The sequence below is a fragment of the Nyctereutes procyonoides genome, unplaced genomic scaffold (assembly GCF_905146905.1).
Source record: "Nyctereutes procyonoides isolate TBG_1078 unplaced genomic scaffold, NYPRO_anot_genome, whole genome shotgun sequence".
NCBI classification, from domain to species: domain Eukaryota; kingdom Metazoa; phylum Chordata; class Mammalia; order Carnivora; family Canidae; genus Nyctereutes; species Nyctereutes procyonoides.
Window position 1 is genome coordinate 37,768,116 of NW_026575044.1, and position 22,665 is coordinate 37,790,780.

Genomic DNA, 22,665 nt, shown 5'->3' on the forward strand with positions numbered 1-22,665 from the left:
GCCCGTCAATAAATAAAGCCAAAAGTTTGGCCTCCCAAGAGCGATACAAAGGTACAGAGCGAGAGCAGCTCCTGAACTTCTAGCCTCTCGTGAGGTTTGGGGACCTTGAACTGTGTCTGCGGGTTGGTTTACCACTGGACAGTAGCTGCATCGTCAGGGCGGAGCTGGACACCAGACGGTACCAGACACCAGGCTAGAACAGCTTTCAACCTCAGGACTGCAGATCTGACGTGTGAAGCAGTATTACCAGATCGGAAGGCAACTCCAGGACGCTGAGGGGCCTTCCGGCTTCTCCAGGAACAAGACCCAGGGCAGGCAGAAGGCGACACTGGCAAGGCTGAGTGGGATCTGCTCCCTGACACTTTTTAAAGGCCAATCAATGCAATGTTTTTCTTTTGTTTGTTTGTTTTTGGAGTAAGCCATCACAACACAGGTTCTATACCATATTTTTAGTAACATTTGAGGATATTGTAGATACTTTACTATAACATTTTGTAGTTTAAAGAGCTTTATTAATGCAATAAATTAACTTTGTACACATTTTTATATATATAAAAAAAAAAACCTAGCAAGGGATTTCAGAATGTTGTAGGCCTCATTAGAGCTTGGTCTCCAAAAACCTGTTTGAAAAAGGCAACATGTTCTTCACAATGTTCTCCTATAAAGGAAATACAGATTTCATCAGATGTGACGTGAAAAGAGGAAAACAAGAGAATGAACATTTTAGGGCTCATAGATCTGTATGGTGGGTTTTAACTTATTTTTCTTTCATAAATACTTTGTTTTCCTAAGCTTTTGAGTTGTCCTTTTTATTTGTACAGCTCACGCCAGGGCTGTTGGACACCTTCACACCCCCTAGCGAATCACCGTCTGCCTTGAGACACGAGTAGAGAAGCTTGCCTGTCCTGGTCATGCCAGCCTGCACTGTCGACTAAGCTTCCAAAAGCTGGTGGGCCTGAAGCAGAGCAGCGCATGCTCCTTCCCCACCCTTGAGAAGTGGATGCCTTAGGTTTCCTGCCTAAGACAAGGCCCTCTCCCTCTGACATCCCTTAGTCACCGTTTCCGGTCACCATTTCCTGTCTTGTCCCTGCCTCTTCAGAAAGGAGCATTCCCACCGCCCAGAATGCATTCACTGCAAGTCCCAGAGCAGAATTTAGATTCCACAGGCGTACTGAATTTCCTCTTAGCACAATCACAGAATTTTGTTTCTAAAAAAGCTAACCCAGAGTTCTCCTTAGGAGAGCTCACCCAAAGGCTTCTCACCTCCTCCTCCAGCTTCCATCAGCACCACCATCACCATCCCGTCCCCCCACCCCGTTCTTTTCACTGCTGCCCTGTCCTCACCTGGCGTAAAGTTAGGGTTCCCTCGCAAACGCTGGTTTCGCTGTTCAAAAAACCGAAATATAGTATAGAAAAGCATGTTGTCTTCAGTCTGCTTCGCGGCATCTAAAAATTTTCGTGCAGAAATGTTGTCATGGCCGCCAATGCCCCGGATGAACCGTAAGGCGGCTAACACTTGGTGTTTGGAAAGCAGCACTTCGACGATCTCATCGTTGGCTGTCGAGAGGCGCTGGAAGGGAGAGAGAAAGGTCCAGTAAGTGCCAGCTGCAGGGACAGGCTGGAATGCGGTTTAAAACGTGGCTACAGCAAGTTACCTTCAGCATATCCAGAGACAGCTGGTGGGCGGGAGGGTAGAAACTTTCTAGGGATAAGAGCAAACAAGCCTGAAAGACACATTTTCAAACTAGCTTCAGCATAAGAGATCAGAAGGTTAAATCCTAGGTCTTTAATCACAGAGGCAGAACCCTGGGGACACGTACCAAAGGCTTGGAGTCGCTGAGGACGTGGTACTGCAGGAACTGATGCAGCATATAAAAGAGGTTGTGCTGTACCAGCGTCTTGATGACCAGCTCGTGTAAGTAATGCTGGGGACAGAGATGGAAGGACCGCCTGTCTCCCAACCACCCAACTACACCAGAGCAGAGGCCACGCAGGGCCAGGTCTGGAGCTATTCTAGGTGATGGGTGCGTGCTTCCACCATCAGTGGAGAAGTTTCTGCCACCTGCGCATCGACAGGACCCTTGACTGAACACCCCTCCTCCCACCGAAGAACAACATGGGAAAGTCACCCAGAATTCTGGGTCTGGTGTGTGGCCCCTGCTCCTCTAATTTGGGACAACACGAGCTGATGGGAGGGTACCTGCACTGTGATCTGAAACTGGTTAAGAGAACGAATGTATTCCATCAGCACGGCTATCACAAATTTATGAGGCATGTCCTGCGGAGGGAAAAAAAAGTCTTCAAAACCTCAAAGACTCGCAAGGAGGCCACCCGCAGCCCCTCATTTACCACCACTTGGGTCCACATGAATCTGGCCCAGAGTTCCATTGCCCTCCAGAACCTCCCTGGCCAATGGTCCTGTTTTGGCCTGAGTATTAGAAGTCTAACTACCGGCACCAGGTCTCCGCCCAGGACCACTCCAGTTGGTCTAGTCCCATCCTGAGTCCTACCACTGCTCAACTGACTCCCTGCAAACACGATCTTTGTGTGGGGGCTCCGTCACCTACCTTCTTCTCAGTGAACACCGACAGGACGTGGGTGTACATGTCAGACTGATCGATCACAGCCTGGGTCCGCACTGGCCTTTTGAGAAGTGGGCTGCTCCGGCTCTGCCCCGCTTCTAGTGCCTACACAACACAGTGCAAATGTGACCGTCGTCTTCCAGGTAATCTCAGAAGGCTGAATCCCCAAACCCTGTGAGCCCCAGACAGGAGCAGAGGGCGAGCTTATTATTTCCTTGGACAAAGCTAGTTTTCCCGTGCAGGGACAGGGCTTAGGAGGCCCGAGTTGCTCATCTTGGAAACAGGCTAACGTTCTTGAATGGAGCTAAGAGGCCTAAGTCCATTTCCTCTTAAGACACTTTTCTGTAACCTCAAATCCTTACTTTTCTTAATCACAGGCTTTCTGGTATTTGTTAGCTAATAAAAACAGAATGGCGTACTGCATGTTTGTTTTGTGAAGCCCTGACCCTACAGTACGGGAACGCCACTTAAGAGACCCTGAATTGGGATTTTTGAGAGGTACAGCAGTGTGCCCCGGTGCAGAAGCTGGGGGAAGGGCTGCACCACGCTCTTGACTGGCACATGTTTATGAAGCCGCAGAGCCGGAGCAGGGAAGCACAGGAAACCACTGGGGAGCAGCCCTATTGCTTCCCACGGTCTAGTACACTAGCAGCAAAGCCAGGAAGGCTCTGGAAGAGCTCAGCCCTCCTCTGCCCCCTTCGTGTCTAACAGGACAAGGACAGACACACTCCAAGATCGCTCAGCCTTCGGCAGCCAGCGTCAGTCCTGTTACCCCAAGGAGCTAAAGGGGAGTGCAGTTCTGGGCTTCCCATGGCTTACATCCACTTCAAGTGTTAGGGCTAATCAGATCCTTGAAGGGAAATACTTCATTCCACTCATCCTAACAGCAGAGCAGAACCGGGCTGTAAGCCTCGTTAATGTCTCCAGGCCTTCACAACACTCGAAAGTGCTACGTGAAAGCACAGTGCTAATATTTCATCACTATCCCGACAGGACACTGACCCAAAGCCAGGAGAACTCTTGCTTTTATAGCTATTACAGGCTAACAGGAAAGAAAAAAGAGGTGGCAAAATGGTTATACTTCTACTAATTAAGTCTAAGCTCTGACTTTGGCAGAAGGATGGATAAAATACTGCAAAACTGAAGCCAACTTTCTTATCCATAAGACAAGAAAGACCAAAGACCTAAGTGTAGGATCTGACACAGATCGGAAACAAAAGGTGAGAGGCTCCTGGGGGGCTCAGTCAGTTCAGCATCTGCCTTCAGCTCAAGTCATGACCCCTGGGTCCTGGGATCGAGCCCCACATTGAGCTCCCTCTCTCCTCTGTTGGTGCACGCGCGAGCATGCAATCTCTCTCTCAAAAAAAAAATCTTAATAAAAAAGAAAGGTGAAAGCAGTAGGTGATAGCGTCAAGCTAGTGGGCCGCACGAACTCTGAACCAGCTGCTCCCCCCTGCAACCACCCTGCCCTCCACCAGCCTCAGCAGTGTTATTCCCCCAGGACCTTGCAGTGCAATTACTTAGGACACACAGGGGTGGAGAGGAGCCCTCGTCACAGCATACACACAGCGTACCATTGTGTAGCTCTGCTCAGCATCCAGGTACTTCTTATACTCGTGATTGAGTTTGTCAAAAACTGTGGCAATCACAGGTAACGTTGCTCTGTCTGACTCACTCAACACTGGAAAGAATGTGCACAGGTCAACCGAGTTTCCGTCCGTTTCAGAACTTAAAACACGGGGCTGCGATAGAACTCCCCTCCAAGAGCCACCAGGGCAGACCTACCTTCCATGGGCATTTGGAGAAATGGAATCATTTGTGGAGACCTGGAGCACAGAACTCCCTCACTGCCCTGCCTGGGCACTAGGAAAAGTCTCTACAGAGGCTTTCAGGAGAATGTACTCCGGGCAGATACCTACGTAGTTAAGTGACTAGGAAGCTGAGAAATGTCTGCTTTCAGGTCAGTGGCAGGGGCGCTCCCTCAGGCGCGCCAGCTGGGTCTCGGATGCTCACACATGGGACTGTCCTACTAGGTTTTCTCCCCAAGTCATTATGAATCATTTTGATATTTCATCACCTTTCCAGGGGGTTAAATAATCCACCCTTTAGAAAGTGTGGGATGAGGCTACAGGCTGTGCACAAGGCAGAAAAATGTGGGCCGGCTTCCAAGAAAGCGGGTGGGCAGCACAGGCCCAATACGAGAATCAGACTGAGGAATGGGGGGACTGGTCCACTTACTCTGTGAACAGACGGACAGGATGACCATCTTGCATTCCTTCCTCTGGAGGAGAAAGTCCATCAATCTTCCTTTATCTGGCAAGAGGTTTACGATGGGCTGAAGCTTCACTTGGAGGTTCCAGAGGTAGCCTGGGTGGAGAAGCAGCACATTTCACATGGGATGCAAATCAGAACAAAAGTCTAAAAGATGGTTCCCCTGATACAATCATGGGGGGCCTGGGGTCAGGGAAATCCTGAGGAGCACAGATACCATCTTTGTCTCACTAACCCCAGCGCAGCCTGGGACATGCAGGATGTGCCTGACAGAAAGACCACAGCCATATTACAACTGCGTGCTCGATGGCTCCATATGACAAAGTGCTCTGCCACCCCCACACCCCCACCCCCGATCAGAGGGGCATCAACGGTATAACTTTCGAAACAGGGGTAACAAGGCATTATTTTTTTTAAGATTTTGAGAGAGGGATCCCTGAGTGGCGCAGCGGTTTGGCGCCTGCCTTTGGCCCAGGGCACGATCCTGGAGACTCAGGATCGAATCCCACGTCGGGCTCCCGGTGCATGGAGCCTGCTTCTCCCTCTGCCTATGTCTCTGCCTCTCTCTCTCTCTCTGTGACTATCATAAATAAATAACAATTAAAAATAAAAAAATAAAAACAAAAAAATTTAAAAAAAAAAAAAAAAAGATTTTGAGAGAAAGAAAGAGAGTAAGCAGGGGGAGGGGCAAATGGAGAAGCAGACTCCCCACAGAGCAGGGAACCCGATGTGGGGCTCAATCCCACAACCCTGGGATCATGACCTAAGCTGAAGGCGATGCTTAACCTACTAAGCTACCCAGGTGCATGGGTGGCAAGTCTTTAATGAGCTCAGAGCACTTCCGGTCCTAGCCTCGAAGATTGAAAAAGATGTTAATGTGTGGTAATAACACGGGTCCTGTACTGTGGTTTCCCCAGCACTGGCTCTTCAGTCAAAAGGTAACTCCAGGGGCTCCCAAGGGAATTTCATGATTCATCCATTCATCATTCCGTGACTTTCTCGAACACCCACACTGCCAGGTAGGTAAGTAGTACCTCTCTCAACTGGGGTGCCGCAAGAGAATTCATCACTGCATTAAAAATGATCTCAAGGGCAGCCTGGGTTGCTCAGCGGTTTAGCGCTACCTTCGGCCCGGGGCGTGACCCTGGGGACCCGGGATCGAGTCCCATATCGGGCTCCCTGCATGGAGCCTGCTTCTCCCTCTGCCTGTGTCTCTGCCTCTGTCTCTCATGAATAAATAAAATTTAAAAAAAAAATGATCTCAGGATCCCCTTCTCAATTCGCCCACAGCTGGCCCAGAGCTAGCACCACTGCAGTTGGAGAGGAGAGAAGGGAACTCTACATGCAGGGGGTCCCACGGGCACTAGTGCTGATTCTCTCCCTGGGAATCCTCGTGGATGAGACAAGAGAATGCACGGGTGACTGAAGACCAGCACAGGAAGTACACTAACAGGAAGCCACAGGTGCTAGGGGGCTACCAGGAAGACGACAACGAGCATCCTGGGGGTGGGGGCATCCCCAGCACAGTGGGAGGCACGAGTGCCCTTCTGTGCACACAGGGAACAGAAAAGGTCACGGACACCTGACGATGAGGCGGTGGGAGTTAAGGATAGGGCAGGCAGGGCCTTGCACACTACGCTATGGGGCTAGCTTTTCAGAGTGGACAGAGCTGAATGGGCTAAGAGCAGGGGAATGGCCATTCCTCGTTGTTAATTTTAAAGATAACCTAGGCTCAGGATAAAATACAGAATAACAGAGAACAGAGTACAAAGTGAAAAATTATCCCATATGATGGGGTTGAAGGGAGTGGTCAACTCTCAGATTCACCTCAAAAACGTCACTGGCCACTGTGACCCAAAGCCAACAGGTACTATTGTCTAATGTGACGATCATCCCCTCTGACCCACCTTGGCTTGCACTGATGATGATGTCAGGTTGAAAGACAATCCAGGATGAAGAATCTGCATGGTATAGGAAACAGTACACCGGCAAGAGGAGAAAACAAGGGACAAACCCAGCTCTGATTAGCACTGTCCCGCCCCACCCACCCCGCATTTGCAGAGGCTACTTGGCTCCCGGGGGTGACTCCCAGGACGCTCTTCAGATAGTTCACAGCTGGCGAGGCTAAGGCCTCAGGACCACTCTCAGACACCAGTACACAGGGTGACAGCTTCCATTCTGTGCACAGCAGCAAGGCTGTTGTAAAGGATACAGAGTTTGCACGGGACAGGAGACTGGCTGGTCACAGGAGCAGGACCTACAAAGGGGAAACACAGGTGCTCAAGGACGGTGCCATCAGAAAATCCTGCCAATACCAACGTTTAGGATGTGAAATGCAGTACTTTTTAAAGCCTTCAGTAAATGTTTATTCAACTGGAGTTAAATGAGGAAGGAGTGAATGGACTTGTCCCACTGATAACACATAGGAGGAGGGAGGGGGAAGTGGAGAACAATCCATGAAAATGTCCTCCCAAGAAGGAGAAAGGTAGGGTATCAAGAATTCATTCGGAGTCGTTGGTTCTTCTGTAATAACCGAAGATGACACATCATCATTTACACACTTGCAATAAGGAACTGAGAAATGTTCCTGGATGATTCAAAATCAAATCCCCATGTAACTCACTGATACCACTTCGAATAAAAGGGTTTTGTGATTTAATTACCTAAAATAATTAGCTCAATTCTCCACTGCACAAAGCAGATCAAGGCACAGAGATCTCATCTAGGAAACAGACCCCAAAAGACCTTCCATGCCAAGGACGCACAACGACCAGCTACACGGCCCAGGCATCAGGCGGGCAGCCCACGGTGAACCCGACACACAGCCCTGCAACCTAAGCATCGCTCCCAGTTTTGTTCCGATTACCCAGGTACAATCAGAGCATCAGTTTTAACCAGTGGTTGGAAAAGGTGGTCATTTTGAACAGACCACCCAAAAGAGGAAAGGGCCACTGGGTCCAACAAGCTAAAGCAGAGAACACTTGCATTTGGAACCTGAGGGGGAAGGTTTGCATGTAGGCCTCAATTCTGGCTGCCAATCATGTTGACTTAACCGCTCTCAGGGACGAGCCAGGTGTCCTTGGGTATTAAAGCCTAATGTGTAGTCAGCTCCAGAAATACTGGCTGAACAAACCAAAACCAGAAGGGGAAATGAGAGCAGCTGGCTCTTCCCTAATTCGCTGGTGTCGTCTCTCAAAACAGCCTAACAAGCTCCTCCAGACGGCACGCCCTGCCACAGCCCCGGGCGGGCAACACACCAAGACACTGCAAGCATGCACGGGGCTTACAATCTGGCAGGAAAACAAGACACAAAGCCATTAACTGTATTAAAAAAAAAAAAAAAAAAAAAAAAAAAACCTGCTTTATCAGCCTACAATCTGGAGGCCAGAGATTCCATGGACCTTTGAAGTCTTAACCTTTGCCTAGGCTATTATTTTGATCACACCTGGCATCTGATTTATTACAACTAGCCAATGAGAACCTGACCGCCTAACTGGTCCCAAACAACCGACCCAGAGCAGGTTTTCCGTATCTCAAGATGCCTTTCCCTCCAATTCACCAGCAGTTACCTTCCTGCCAAGTAAGCAGCAGATAGAAGATAAACATCTGACACAATGAGAAAGATGGGGAAACAGAAAGCGCACGCACGCACGTGCGTGGTGAGAGGCTCTTAAGCAGGCTTCATACCCAGCACAGAACCCGATGCAGGGCTGGATCTCAGGACCCTGAGATCACAACTGAGCTAAAATCAAGAGTCGGCACTTAACGGAGTCGCCCAGGTGCCCACACACAATCTATTCTTTTAATGCTAACGTTATTAACCCAAGAAAAGGGAGATGCTGGAAGGAACACAGAAAGCCAAAAGACTCAATCTAACCTAAGAACTAGCTCCTTTGGGCCCCCCCAGGGGACTCAGTGGTTGAGCGTCTGCCTTTGGCTCAGGTCGTGATTCCAGGATTCTGGGGTCAAGTCTCCCCGTGAGGAGCCTGCTTCTCCCTCTATGTCTCTGTCTCTATGTCTCTCATGAATAAATAAATCTACAAATCTTAAAAAAAAAAAAAAAAAAAAAGACCTAGCTCCTTCCTCCCCCAGTGCTGCCAGAGTTACTAAATTTTGGCTGATCCCACAAGTCGAGGCAGGCAGACTGAAAGCAGAGCTCTTGCGAAACTCTCAGCCACAGCCTGACTGGAATCTTCCCTGACAGGTGCAAGTGCCTCCTGACTGCAGCGGGGCCCACGCCAGCAATACTATCTGACAGGGATCCCTTTTAAAAAGAAAACACTGTTACCGAAGCTCCAGATGTGAGGCTGTACACACGCATGGACACTGCTCCCATCTCCTTTAAGAGAGCTGAATGTTATGTGAGCTCTACCTTGAAATAAATTACGCTGGGAAAAGGCAAAAAGAGCCCAACAGTTTCTTCCTTCCTCGAAAGCCTGACCTCCTCTCCTCTGACTTCCTCCTCCTCCCGCCTAGGACAGGGCAGATTTCGAACAAGCAAAGCGGCACAGCCTTAAGCTCTTCCTGTGACCACCAGTGAGAAGAGAATGCAGTTTTCACCAAGTAGCCATGACACAGAATGTGTGAGAAAGACCTGGAAAAGTGATCCCGGTTCACGTAACAGCCAGAAGCAGCCCCGTTTCATCCCAGGGTTACAAAGCACAGGCAAACAGAAAACGGAGGACTTATTCGATCATTAATTTAAAAGATCTTTTGGCTTCAGTGGGTAATCCTGACTGAAATTTATCTACTTTTACTATGCTTTGAGTAGGCTCTGCGCCCAATGTGGCGCTGACACTCACGACCCTGAAGAGTCGTGTGCTCTACCCACCAAGCCAGCCAGGCACCCCTCCCCACTTCCCATTTTACAGCTCAGAGCAATCATTCTATCTTCTTCAAAAGAAGATTCCTTTATCTTATAAAATGCCTTTCACAGCAGCACAATCTTACTAATACCATCAGTAGGGTTTTCATTAAAACAAAACAAAACCACCCCTCCGCCAAGCACATGGCCCTGGGAACCCCTGTGTACACTCCTCATTTCAACTGCCACGCGGAGGACCCCTTACCTGCCACGGGGATCTGATAGGGCTGAATGGAGCGCGCTGGGAGCACCGGGTGATGGAAGGTGACAGTGCCATCAAACTCTCCTCTTAACTTGATGTCAAATATCACCGAGGTCTAAAGTGGAGAGAAATAAACTTGGATGCAGAAACAGGCCATGACTGCTCAACCTGCCCCTTCCATTCTCTCGCATCCTGCTACTCCCATCAGCCTACTGAGTCTGCACACACCGCACCCCTGCGGGCTGGCTCTACGTGGGGAGGAGCATGCTGTGATATCACAACACTGTGACATTGCTCCCTACACTCACGCGAACACGTACACTCCTGACGTTGATGACAGGGAGCCCCTGAAGTGCTCCAAGTGATTCCTGCAGATCTTTTTCACCTTAACTCACAATACCTTCTCTAATCAAGATAAGGGTGTCACCATCCTGCAGGAGGCATGGGACAAAAGGGGCTTGTCTACAACCAGATACCCAGCCAACCACACAGGAAAAAGCAGGACCCATTCGAGTCTTTCTCCTGGGCCACACAGGAGCCTCAGAATCACTGTCTCTCAGCACGATCGTCCATCCTCACAAAGGAAGTACAAAGTTCACATGCTCATGTAGGACTGTGGTTCTGCAGTAAATTCTTAGCTTAGTCGATCCAACCAAATGATTGTGCCAGAGTCAAATATCCTCTGGTGCTACTTTCTGGAATAGTTTTTAATTAACTGTCATCAATAGAGAGGGAAGCACTCTTTTTTTCCTGAACTGTCTAGAATGCCAAACCCATTTGCATCTGGAAGACCAAAGCTTTAGCATGAAGAGCACTTTCTAGTCTTTGTTCTGAATGTTTGTCGATTTTCACGACTCTTTTAAGCAACACTGGCAGACCAGACACACACACACACACACACACACACACACACACAGAGCTCCTACCTCTGTATCCTGATGATGAACGACCACCAGGTTATCCACCACATTCAGGGCAAACTTCCCCGTCCGAGATAACTTTAGTATGTGAGTCTTTTTACAGGCACCTTCTCTGTAGGATAACACAAAGGTCAAAAAATAGATCGACAAGCTTTAGTTCATATTTTTAAATTGGAGAAAGAGGACAGCATTAAATATACCGTGGTAGATGATATAGGACTACCTCCGCTCCTGTACTATTGGAGGTCCGAGAATGATGCCTCAAGAAGAGAACATAAAGCTGTCCATATCTAGAGGGCAAAGAGACAAGACGTCACAGCGGGCCACTGGAAATTCCTCCATTCTAAATGCTGAATTACGAGGCCATCATCATTAATTAGGACAGATTCACTAATACAGTATTTCACAACCAACAAAAATATTTATGTAATTTAAAAAAAAAAAGCAAAGTCAATTAGAAAGTGAAAAGGGGAACACAAAACCAAATATCGTTCAATCACATTTTTTTTTAAATATCTTATTTATTCATGAGAGACACACACAGAGAGAGAGGCAGAGACACAGGCAGAGGGAGAAGCAGGCTCCCCACAGGGAGCCCGATGTGAGACTTGATCCTGGGACTCCAGGATCATGCCCCGGGCCGAAGGCAGCCACTCAACTGCTAAGCCACCTAGGCGTCCCTAATCACAACACTTTAAAAAGAAAATACAACCATGATGTCTAAAACTACTAGAAAAAAAATATGTTATTTGTAGCTATCCTTGAATCATAAACTAAGTCTGTTTTCTTCTTCCGTAACTTTCTCTATCTTCCTTGATAATAGGAAAATTGTCTTCGTTTGTAGACCTCACGGAACCAATGCTGCTAGGTCCAGTTCCTGCGTGCATATTGCCGTTCCAGGGGCCGACACTGCGCTCAGTCTGCCACAGGGATGAGCATAAAGGCAAGGCAGTGGGTCCCTGCTGCTAGTGAGTGAGGACTGCTCTCACTCTATTTTTTAAACAAGGATGCCACCGAAGACTGCCTTAAAAAAAAAAAGGATTCTACCTGGTAAAAAATGTTAAACTTCAAAACCACTGTTTTAGACCAAAGAAGAATCTGAAGTAATTTAGGAACAAAATTTTGACATTTTTGAATAGGGTATATGGGGTATTCTTTGTATCAGTTTCTATTATCATGCGTTTAAAACTTCCATAATCAAGTACAAATTGAGATAATCTGCATTTACAAGTGAAGACATACCTTCCTAGTAATTCAGTTCCATGATTGTTAGATAAAAAACTGAAACTATGTTCTTCTTTAGAACAAATGGGATATATTTTAGCAAAAAGAAAAGTCCTTGAAAAGTGTGCCTGGGTGGCTCAGTCAGTTAAGCACCTGCCTTCAGCTCAGGTCATGGTCTCAGGGTCCTGGGATAGAGCCCCACGTTGGGTTCCCTGCTCGGTGGGGAGTCTGCTTCTCTCTTTGCTGTTCCCTCCACTTATGCTCTCTCTCAATGGCACACTCTCTCTCAAATAAATAAATAAATCTTTTTAAAAATAGTCCTTGATAAGCTTCAACTACTCACAGAATAAAAAAAAATTAATTCTAGAATTAAAACCCCTAAAAGATACACTGGTCCAGTGCTTTCATTTTATCAGACTAGAATGATGGGGAAAAAAACCTCCCTAAAGTCACAAAGCTAGTAAAATCAGTAAAGAATGCCATGCTGACAAAAGGTTTTCTATATTCACAAAATCTAGACACCGAGAGGGAAAGGGGCAAGTCTCTATCATGTGCTCAGAGGGCAGCTGGCCAAGGGCAGCCCTGCAGTGCTTACAATGCACTACTTCTATCACCAAAAGCAATTTCAAGAAGGAATTCTCTCAAAAGACAGACATACATGGTGGCCATCGCAATGTCTCTCTCAGAAAGGTTCAGCTTAGTTGACTTGGGCACCGCTGGCAATTCAATCTCAAACTTGGGCAGCTTCGACATCGTGCCAGCCTGTTTGGGTGATTAAAGTAATCAGGAAAAGCTGATTAAACCCCTCTGCTGCTTCAGCATTCCCTACGGAAACCACTGAGGCTGCGCACACACTGTCTTTCCATCCCTTCCTAAGTCCCACTGTGTCCTTTCCTCCCGGGGTCTGTCCCCACCCAAGGAGCCATTCTTGGAGGGGATGGGAGGGTAGAGTCCACCCTCTAGCGGCCAGAAGTGGGGAGGTCATCGCCTGGAGGAACTTGACCGCCTGAAGGCCTGAAGTCACCCTAGGACGTCAGAGGAAGGGGTGGGGAGGAGCCTTTCCTAAGAAGAGGCTCGCTCTTACCCGAAAATAAAAGGGCTGCAGCACATTTCCAAGGACCGTGGTAGACAGCAGGATCACAGCACCCTCGGGGCAGTACATGTACCAGTTCACATTGATATTCTGGCTCTTCAGGAGTTTCAGATTCCGTTTCTCTGGTAACACCTGAAGCAAAGTCCCAGAAACAGAATCGTTATTTTAAAACAGTAAAATGGAAAGACAATGGACAGTAAGTGAAGAAAACAATAAAAAGCAGGCCGCCTGGGTGGCTCAGTCACTCAGGTCCTGATCTCAGGGCCTTGAGCTCCACGCTCAGCGGGGAGTCGGCTTCTCCCTCTCCCTCTGGCCCCCACTCCCACTCAATATCTCTCTCTCTCTCTCTCAAATAAATAAATAATGGGCAGCCCGGGTGGCTCAGTGGTTTAGCGCCGCCTTCGGCCCAGGGCGTGATCCTGGAGTCCCGGGATCGAGGCCCACGTTGGGCTCCCTGCATGGAGCCTGCTTCTCCTCTGCCTGTGTCTCTGCCTCTCTCTCTCCCCCTGTGTCTCTCATGAATGAATAAATAAATAAATAAATCTTTTTTAAAAATTTAATTTAATTTAAAAAGCAGGAAAAAAATCACTAAATAAAACTGAAAAATTTGATCTGGTGCTCAGGACTTTAGAAATCTTGGCTCACGTACTCTCACCGCAACCCTGACGTGTGGGCACCACAGACACCCGAGCGAGGAGAAAACAAAGGCTCAGACACCAGTTACTGCAGGTACAGCCCAGGCTGGTCAGTTCCCCGCACTGTCGGGCACCATCCACCAAAGAGAGGGAGCAGCCCTGCCCTGGAAGCCTCGCACTGGATGAGCCACCACCAGCCTGCAGTACCTGCCTTCCTCCTGGCCTCCATCCTGACCCCAGTTAGTACCAAGCCTAGAAGCAGCCCCTGTCGCTAATGATCATATTCATGAGACGCCGCATACAAACCTAGTATTTTCTAGTCAGGTCTTAAATATACTGTAAATATTCTGATCCATTAAGGATCCTGGAGTGGAGCCCCAAGACATCAAATGCTCACAGAACTCTGTGCTGATGGAGGTCAGGGTCTGGAGGAAAAGGTTATCTTGACAATTGGGATAAAAAAATAAGGAGTCCTCTTTAACTCATTTCTTGAATTGCTGAAGACCACCTAGGTGACGTAAATGTATGCTTTTCCACTACAGAGGACAGAAAGCCGTATGACTGCCACCGAAGGAACCCTTCAGTGAAGCAAGCGATCCTTCCCACACTACCATACATACAAAACTCTCTGTGTGGAAGACATTTGTGCAGTTTCTGATGGTCATTACAAAGATTTTGATGACAGCCCCACAGCAAAACGTGGGGCATTAACATCTCACATTTTGCTTACACCAGTGTATTTTCTCCATCCATACATTCTAAATTATACTGCTTTCATTGGGTCAACAAAATTAAACCCTGAGAGAATCCTAACAACACTCTCTAGATAGGCTCCGTCGAGCATTCTCAGATGCATTTCTCAAGGTCAGGCAGTTGGAATGCACTATGAGATGATAAGGCAGGTATAAAGTTAAGTCAACAGAGTGAAAAGAAATGGGAAATATTTGCAAACCATTTATCTGATAAAGGGTTACTATCCAGAATATATGTCTATGGACTGATAATATGCAGTTCTGGCAAAACCATGAAAAATGGAGATTCCTACATTGAAAGCGAAAGTGCAGGAGTGCCTGGCTGGCTCAGGCAGAAGAGCAAGCCACTCTTGATCTCAGGGGTGTGAGTTCAAGCCCCACGGTGGGTGTGGAGTCTATTTGAAATAAAGATTTTTTTTAAATTATTTTTTAATTTATTTTTTTAAAGACTTTTTTCTTTAAAAAGAAAAAAAGGGACAACTGGTTGGCTTGGCGGCTGAGTGTCTACCTTCGGCTCAGGGCATGATCCTGGAATTCTGGGATCGAGTCCCACATCGGGCTTGCCTGCAGGGAGCCCACCTGCTTCTCCCTCTGCCTATGTCTCTCATGAATAAATAGTCTTTAAGAAAATAAAAAAAGGAAAAGAAAGATTTTACTTATTTATTCATGAGAGATACAGAGAGAGAGAAAGAGACATAGGCAGAGGGAAAAGCAGGCTTCATGCAGGGGAGAAAGAGAGAAAAAGAGAGAGAGAAAGAAAGAGAAAGGAAGAGAGAGAGAGAGAAAGAGAGAGGGAGAAAGAAAGAAACAGAGAAACAAAGAGAAAGAAGAAAGAAAGAAAGAAAGAAAGAAAGAAAGAAAGAAAGAAAGAAAGAAAGAAAAGAAAAAAAGAAAAGAAAAGAAAGAAAAGAAAAGAAAAGAAAGAAAAGAAAAGAAAAGAAAAGAAAAGAAAAGAAAAGAAAAGAAAAGAAAAGAAAAGAAAAGAAAAGAAAAGAAAAGAAAGAAAAGAAAGAATCTGTTCAGCTTTTTGGATGTTCATGCCTATGCTGTAATTCCAAGAACTGCTTCACTCAAGAACATACAGAAATGTTTGCAAGCATGTTCGCTGAATTGTTTTATAATCACAAAAACATGAAAACAAGCCAGAGGTTCAGCAACAAGGAGTAAGTTAAACTGTAATATACCCACACAACAGAATACTATTTAGTGAGAATAAAATATGGACAAGTGCACCTGGCTAGCTCAGTGTGCAGGGAGCATGACTCTTGATCTCAAGGTTGTGAGTTCAAGCCCTATGTTGGGTGTAGAAATTACTTAAATAAATAAAACTTTAAAAAAAAATTTAAAAAAAGAAATTATGGACAAATGTCCAAGACGTACTGCTATGCAAGGACGCCTGGGTGGCTCAGTGGTTGAGCGTCTGCCTTCGGCTCAGGGCATGATCCCAGTGTCTTGGGATCGAGTCCAACATCGGGCTCCCTGTGAGGAGCCTGCTTCTCCCTCTGCCTATGTCTCTGCCTTTCTCTCTCTCTCCCTGTGTCTCTCATAAATAAATAAATAATCTTAAAAAAAAAAAAAGACATACTGCTATGTAAAAAAAGCCAGCCACAAAAGTTTATATACAACATTCCTGTTTTTGTAAAAGAAAAAAAAAAGTTTGTACGTACGTAGGAAAATTAAGAATTATGTACTAAACTGTTCACATTAGTTATTTCTAGGGATTATGGGGGGACTTTTACCTTCCATATATCCTTCCAATGTTTAGTTGTTTTATAAAAAAGCATGTATTTCTTATAATTAGAAAAAAAAATAAAAACCTAAGCAAGAGACTAAAACTCTAGAATCTCAAAGTATCTATTTAGTATGGAATTCAAAAGGCTGCCAAACTGCCATCACGGACTTTTCTCCCACAAACATAAATGATCAACATACTACCTGGTAAAATTCAATTCCTTGATCTGTTATGAAGACAATTTCAGTAGAACTGGTCCAACAGAATCCTAATATGTTGGCATTCTTGGTCTGAAAAGAATTACAAAAAATTTTAATTAAAAAAGATATTGGGGGGCACCTGGGTGACTCAGTCAGTTAAGCATCTGCCTTTAGCTCAGGTCATGATCACAGGGTCCTGGAACTGAGCTCCATGTCAGGCCCCCTGCTCAGCGGTGAGCCTGCTGCTCCACCTGCTTGTGTGCACATGCTCACTCTGTCAAACGAGTCTTTCAAAAGCATAAAACATTCTATATCTATCACTCTTTACTAAAAGTTACCTGGATTTGATTACTCATTAACAATCAAACTTTTAAATACAATGTTCCCAGATTTCCATCTGGAACATCTCACTGAACACCTGATTCTGATTCTTTCTGCTCAAGAACGAGGGAAAGCCTAAATTTCGGAGAAAAGTAACTGATCACCCCTCAGGGATACCAAGTTCCCCTTTAAGGAATCAAAGGTTGGCTGACTTTCTCTTAGTTGGCCATATCATAAAAACAGGCATTATAAAAGCATAAAGGCCCAAAGGTTCTCAGTGAATGCTTACCACCCCAGGACTGGGGCCAGGAGCCCCCATGTCTGCCTTACCCAGTGTGCAGCAGCACCCGCACCCGAGGGCACACGGGGCTGTGACAGGGGCTCTGCTGCGCACACAGGGTCAGGAGGTCTGCGCAGGGCTCAGTTCCCGGGCCAATGGGCCTTTCCTCCTCCCAGAGCCACCCCGAACTCCATTTACCACAACAATGACAAAGCTGCTAAAAGCCGTACTCAGCCTCTAGCACCTTCTGCCTGTTTCCAGGGTGCCACACTGCCGCTTAAAGCTGAGTCCCCTCTAGCCTCATTCATTAGACCCAGCAAATCTAATTAAAACAGATTAGCATCTACATTTAGGGAACGAAACTAGAAGGACACAAGGATAACAGATCAAGAAAAGGATTCATTGTTGGGAGAAGGGGGAAAAAACTCTTCCTAAAACCCCCAAAGAGGCTGTTGTGAAAGGAACCCAGGATCTGACCCAGAGGCGCAGCCAGCTCAGGAGGAAGGGCTGACACTGCCCAGTGCTGAACGTCTTGTCACCCATTTAATCCTCCTGCTTCCATCTTGTTGAAGAAAACAGGCTTTTAACACTTTTAAACTAGTCCAGAGTTACAGAGCCCACGAGCAGCAGGTCTCAGCATAAAGCAGGGCCGGCCTCCACGTGTGTGCTGCCCATGACCCCGCCACACGACCAGCACAGGGAAATGGCCTGCATCCGGGAAAGGATCTGGGTCCATACCTTGCACTCTTGAGTGTATTCCAGCTGAGAACTATCCGGGATAAAGTTAGAAAAATCCTGAAAAGAAAAGAAAAGAAGAAAAGAAAAAAGAAAGAAAAGAAAAGAAAAGAAAAGAAAAGAAAAGAAAAGAAAAGAAAAGAAAAGAAAGAAAAGAAAGAGGGAGGGAGGGAAGGAAGGAAGGAAGGAAGGAAGGAAGGAAGGAAGGAAGGAAGGAAGAAGAAGAAAGAAGAAAGAAAGAAAGAAAGAAAGAAAGAAAGAAAGAAAGAAAGAAAGAAAGAAAGAAAGAAATTAATTTAGAACAAGTAGCAGCATACTGCCAACCTACATTGGCAGACAACAAAAGACACATTTAAAAAGTGATCAGGGCAGCCCGGGTGGCTCACCGGGTTTAGTGCCGCCTTCAGCCCAGGGCCTGATCCTAGAGACCCGGGATCAAGTCCCACATCAGTCTCCCTGCATGGAGCCTGCTTCTCCCTCTGCCTGTGTCCCTACCTCCCTCTCTCTCTCTCTCTCTCTCTCTCATGAATAAATAAAATCTTAAAAAAAAAATAAAAATATAAATAAATAAATAAATAAATAAATAAATAAATAAATAATTTTTAAAAAGTGATCAGAATAAAACTGATAAAAGACCAAAGAACTAAAAGGACCAATGTGGACAACCTGCCTTACAACACAATTAAAAAAAAGTTAATCCAAATACTCAGAGTTTAGAAACTGATACTGAAAATCAACTGATTTCAGGGAAATGTGTTGCTGCATCTTATAAGAAGCTTTTGGCGGGGAGGGGGAATCCCTGGGTGGCTCAGCAGTTTAGAGCCTGCCCTCGGCTCAGGGTGTGATCCTGGAGACCCGGGATGGAGTTCCACGTCCGGCTCCCTGCATGGAGCCTGCTTCTCCCTCTGCCTGTCTCTCTGCCTCATTCTCTCTCTCTCTCTCTCTCTCTCTCTCTCTCTCTGTCTCTCATGAATAAATAAATTAAATCTTTAAAGAAAAAAAAAGGAAGCTTTCCAAAACTTTTAGCAGTGAATACTGACAAAAAGAAATCAGATTCTGCCTCTTTCCAAAGCTTTCACTCCATTTTACAAATGACGAATACTTACGAAGGCGAAAATGCCAAAGAGTGCTCCAGCTCTGAACATCTACTCCTAGTGGGTCAAGCATTCAAAGATGCAAGAAGTGAATAAATGGAGCTATTCCGGGAAAGGTAATTCACAAAGTTGCCAAAAATACACCTCCCATAATCTATGCTGCTAGTTATCAATCAATACAAAAGACAGGCCTGAGGTTCCAAATTACTTAAAAAAAAAAAAATTAAGTCAAAAATGACAAACTAAGGCCCTAAGTATTTATCCCTTGAAAGTGTTTCTCCAAAAATTCCCAAGGCTCAAATACAATACAACATAACTATAACTTTCATGGTTTTAAAATAATAAGAATTTCCTTTAACACTGTTTTTTTGTTTTTTTTTTTTTTTTTTGGCTATTCATTCCCTTTTAAATGTACTTTAATGTGCTTTTCTTTATGTTATATTCAAAGCTATACTTAAACTGGCTCTGGCTCAGTTGGAAGGGCATTTGACTCTTGATCTCGCGGTCATGGATTTGAGCCCCACACTGGGTATAGAGATTGCTTAAATAAGTAAACCTTGAAATAAGTAAATAAAGATATGTCTTACCACAGTCTTTGAGGTCCTTTGAACAGCCAATATCTTATTTTCCAGGGAAAACTTAATGCACTTCACTTCTCCTTTGTCTTCCATTCTTTAGGGAGGAAAAAAGTAAGTTCTGAGTTAAAGTTAATAACTGAATTCCAGCATCTAGCATTTTGTGAGGAAAAGACATGTTAAATACTCAGGAAGGAGCAAATCTTAGCTGAAACTCATGTTTCTAAAAATAACAGGACTTCTTTTCAAACAACAAAATCCAACCGGCAACAAATTGCTGATGAAATTTACAGTTTTGTGGCTAACAAATGACTGGTGAATTAAGAACAGGTGCATTTTCCCTTGAGAATCATCTTAGCCATAAATAAGTAAGACCCGCACAGCAACCTTCTCCAGAAACTACCAGCTGTCCTTCCCCATCGCCTCACAGCAGAGCATATGAAGGAGAGTAGTCAAACAGACGTTACAAAGGGTATTCAAGGGATAGACTTCAAAGCATTACAAGCAAACTTTTGACTGTGGTGATGGTTAACACTCGTCAAAACTCAACTGTATGTGTTAAATATAGGCAGTTAATCCTACCACAATAAAATTGTTAAAAATACACAAAATTGCTAAAATAAAACTGTTGCCCATAAAATTAAAATTTAAAAGAGGATAAATTCAGTATCTTCCTCCTTAAACCCTACTAAGCCCACAAATCTGGACCATCTCAGGCTCACCTCATTTTCCACACCCAAATGACCATCAAGATCTACCCCAGGCCTTCCTAAGCACCCAAGTGCCTATGTGGTACCAGTCTACTCTGCCTTCGGTCTGGTCTTTAGTGTGCCTGGGTTTGGACTATTGCAATCATCGCTCAGTGGTACCCCCGACTTTGATACGCTCCCAACTAATGAGGCTTCAATGTTGTGAGCACCATGATCTTTCCAAGCCCCTGTAAGATCGCACCATGCCCCATCTTACAAATTTTCAATAAGAAGAAAAAGCCCTCCCTATTTCCATAGCAGAATACATAAGGTTGAAGGTGACTCTTGCCAGTGGCCAAACCATCACCACCTCCCCTTCCCTACAAGGACATCTGATCTCAATTACACAGACCTGAATTCCCCAAACACCATGCTTGCTTGCCTTTACACTTGATGTTCCCTCCATCTCAAAGGCCTCCTCTCTTCCCCATGCAGAATCATCCCATTCAAGCTTAAAAGTCTTCCTTAAAGGCTCCATCCTGAGGCCTTCCCCATCCAGGGCAGTGGTCTCCCCCCACCTACCCCAAGACAAATGTCTCATCTCTTTTGTGTGCTCAAATTCTAGCAGAGTGCTATTACAGCACTTTGCACAATCAACAGAATGTGTCCACACACTTGTCTCCCACGCTGAAGTTATGATTTCTGCAAAAGGCGCCAGTCAGATTCAAAATGTTCACATGCCCGGTGCCTAGCACAGCAGCTACAATTGGCATTTGCTGAACAAATGATGAGTGATTCATTTCCTACTTCAAAAAGCTGCTTCCTATTAGCACAGGCCACCTGCGAAAAATCTAAATCACCACTGAACTGAGGGCCCACACTGTACTTTCCTCTTCTGTAATCACAGGAGTTAAAGACCAGATAACTTATCAACCGAATCGAGATACTTCCGAAAGTGAAAGGAACTGCTATTCACAATTCTACTGGTTCAACTTGCGCAGACTGGGACGTCCAGTTGCCTTTAGTGGAAGATGGAGTTTTCTTAATATACATTACTATACAGGCAGCACTAACCAGGAATCTCCACCTACCATACACCCTGAAAAGACCTGGGCCAGATGAGGAAATGAAGGCCCTTCCGAGGTCGAGATGCTGGAGATGGGCACATCGACGAACTCACTTGCTAATTTCAGGTGCCAGGAAGTGGGTTCCCCATGTTGGAGCCTTTGATTCCCCAGCTACACGCTTCACTCTGACAGTAGGTACCGGTGTGCGCCACCAGCACTCAGAGCAGGTGTCTGTCTGCTTCCCTAACACACAGGGATTTGCCCGTGTGTGTACACACTTCAGACCCTTTTACAGCCAGAGGGCAAACTTTTAAGAACCAACTTCTGAACGCATCATTTTGTTCACAAGTGACAATCATTCTGTGAATGTTAATAGTTACCGGAATGAGATGGGATTCCTGTCTTCTGGGCCTTTAACCACCACGCCCGTAGCTCCACCTGACCGAACTGCAAAAACCTGGGAGGGCAAAGCGGCAACGTTAACCGAACTTTGAAAGACTTTAGACGCATCCCCCAGCCTACAAGTGATTGTCTCTACTACACCCCACTCCTGGCTCCGCTGAACTCACGTTCAATCTGCAGATGCGCGAAGCTCACATCAGCTTGAAAGGACAAGAGCGCAGAGACCAAGCACTGCGAGCGCAGCCCAGTGTGGAGACCCGGCCGGGGTCCCCCGCGGCCACACGGGTTCATCCGCCCCGCGCAGGCGCCCCTGAGGCGCTTGAGCACACCCGGCTGCCCCTCACACCGCCTCCCCCGCCCCCCAAAACTCCGAGAACCAGGGCGATCTCAACGTCTGAATCCTCGCCTGCAGGGGTGACCGAGGACGAACGCAGACAACAAAGGCGCCGGGCACGGGCCGGCGGGCCAACAGCTGACCACCCCGGCGCTGATACCGATGACGAGCCAGCCGAGTGAGGTGAGACGCGAAGGGCGCCGCGGGATGGGTGGCACAGCTTCGGGGGCCTCCTAGCTGCCACTCTGGAGAAGAAAGCCCGCCCAGTGGCTGCGGGTCCCTCCGCCCACCCAGCAGCTCGGAGCCGGCGCGGGTCCCGCACCGGGACGGGAGGCCCCAGGCCTGGCCCCCCCACCCCACCCCCGGCTCCCCACGTGGGAGCGCGCGGGACGCCCCTGGGGCGCCGGGGACGGCGGGCGAGGAGGGCGCGGGCGGCCCGGACCTGCTTGTTGGCCTCATCGAAGAAGACGCAGTTGACCGGGTTCGCCTTCTCGAAGTGCACCGGCCGGTCGCACAGCTCCAGATAGTAGTCCTCCTCGCCCATAGCGGGCGCCGCCGCTGCGGCGGGGAGTCCCGGGGCGGCCGCCAGCGTGCAGCGGGGCGAGCGGCGCCCGGCACGGGGAGGCGGGGAGGCGGGGAGGCGGCGAGTCGGGCCCGGCGGCGGCGGCGGCTGCGGCTGCGGCGGCTGCGGGG

General features: G+C 47.0%; 2 protein-coding genes across 3 annotated transcripts in view; one reads left to right on the plus strand and one right to left on the minus strand.

Annotated features, from left to right (window-relative positions):
• The window catches only part of NPC1 (NPC intracellular cholesterol transporter 1), a 53,001-nt gene extending 52,210 nt beyond the window's left edge, over window positions 1-791 (plus strand). The window contains 1 exon segment of the mRNA XM_055324505.1: window positions 1-791. Coding sequence (XP_055180480.1) covers window positions 1-83 — 83 coding nt within the window. The 3' untranslated portion in view covers window positions 84-791.
• Window positions 524-22,665, minus strand: RMC1 (regulator of MON1-CCZ1). 2 transcript variants are annotated; one of them, XM_055324506.1, is made up of 20 exons: window positions 22,415-22,665; window positions 21,617-21,693; window positions 19,493-19,577; window positions 17,815-17,871; window positions 16,479-16,565; window positions 13,148-13,288; window positions 12,722-12,825; window positions 11,040-11,129; window positions 10,846-10,951; window positions 9,923-10,034; window positions 7,066-7,110; window positions 6,761-6,814; window positions 4,821-4,949; window positions 4,157-4,263; window positions 2,568-2,687; window positions 2,201-2,278; window positions 1,821-1,925; window positions 1,656-1,724; window positions 1,345-1,570; window positions 524-658 (listed from the first exon to the last, which is right to left on the minus strand). In XM_055324506.1, exons 1-20 carry the CDS (start codon window positions 22,514-22,516, stop codon window positions 579-581), a joined length of 1,974 nt encoding a protein of 657 aa, XP_055180481.1. In that variant the 5' UTR covers window positions 22,517-22,665; the 3' UTR covers window positions 524-578. The 2 variants fall into 2 exon arrangements, with proteins under 2 accessions (XP_055180481.1, XP_055180482.1); XM_055324507.1 differs by lacking the exon at window positions 22,415-22,665 and adding an exon at window positions 21,806-21,920.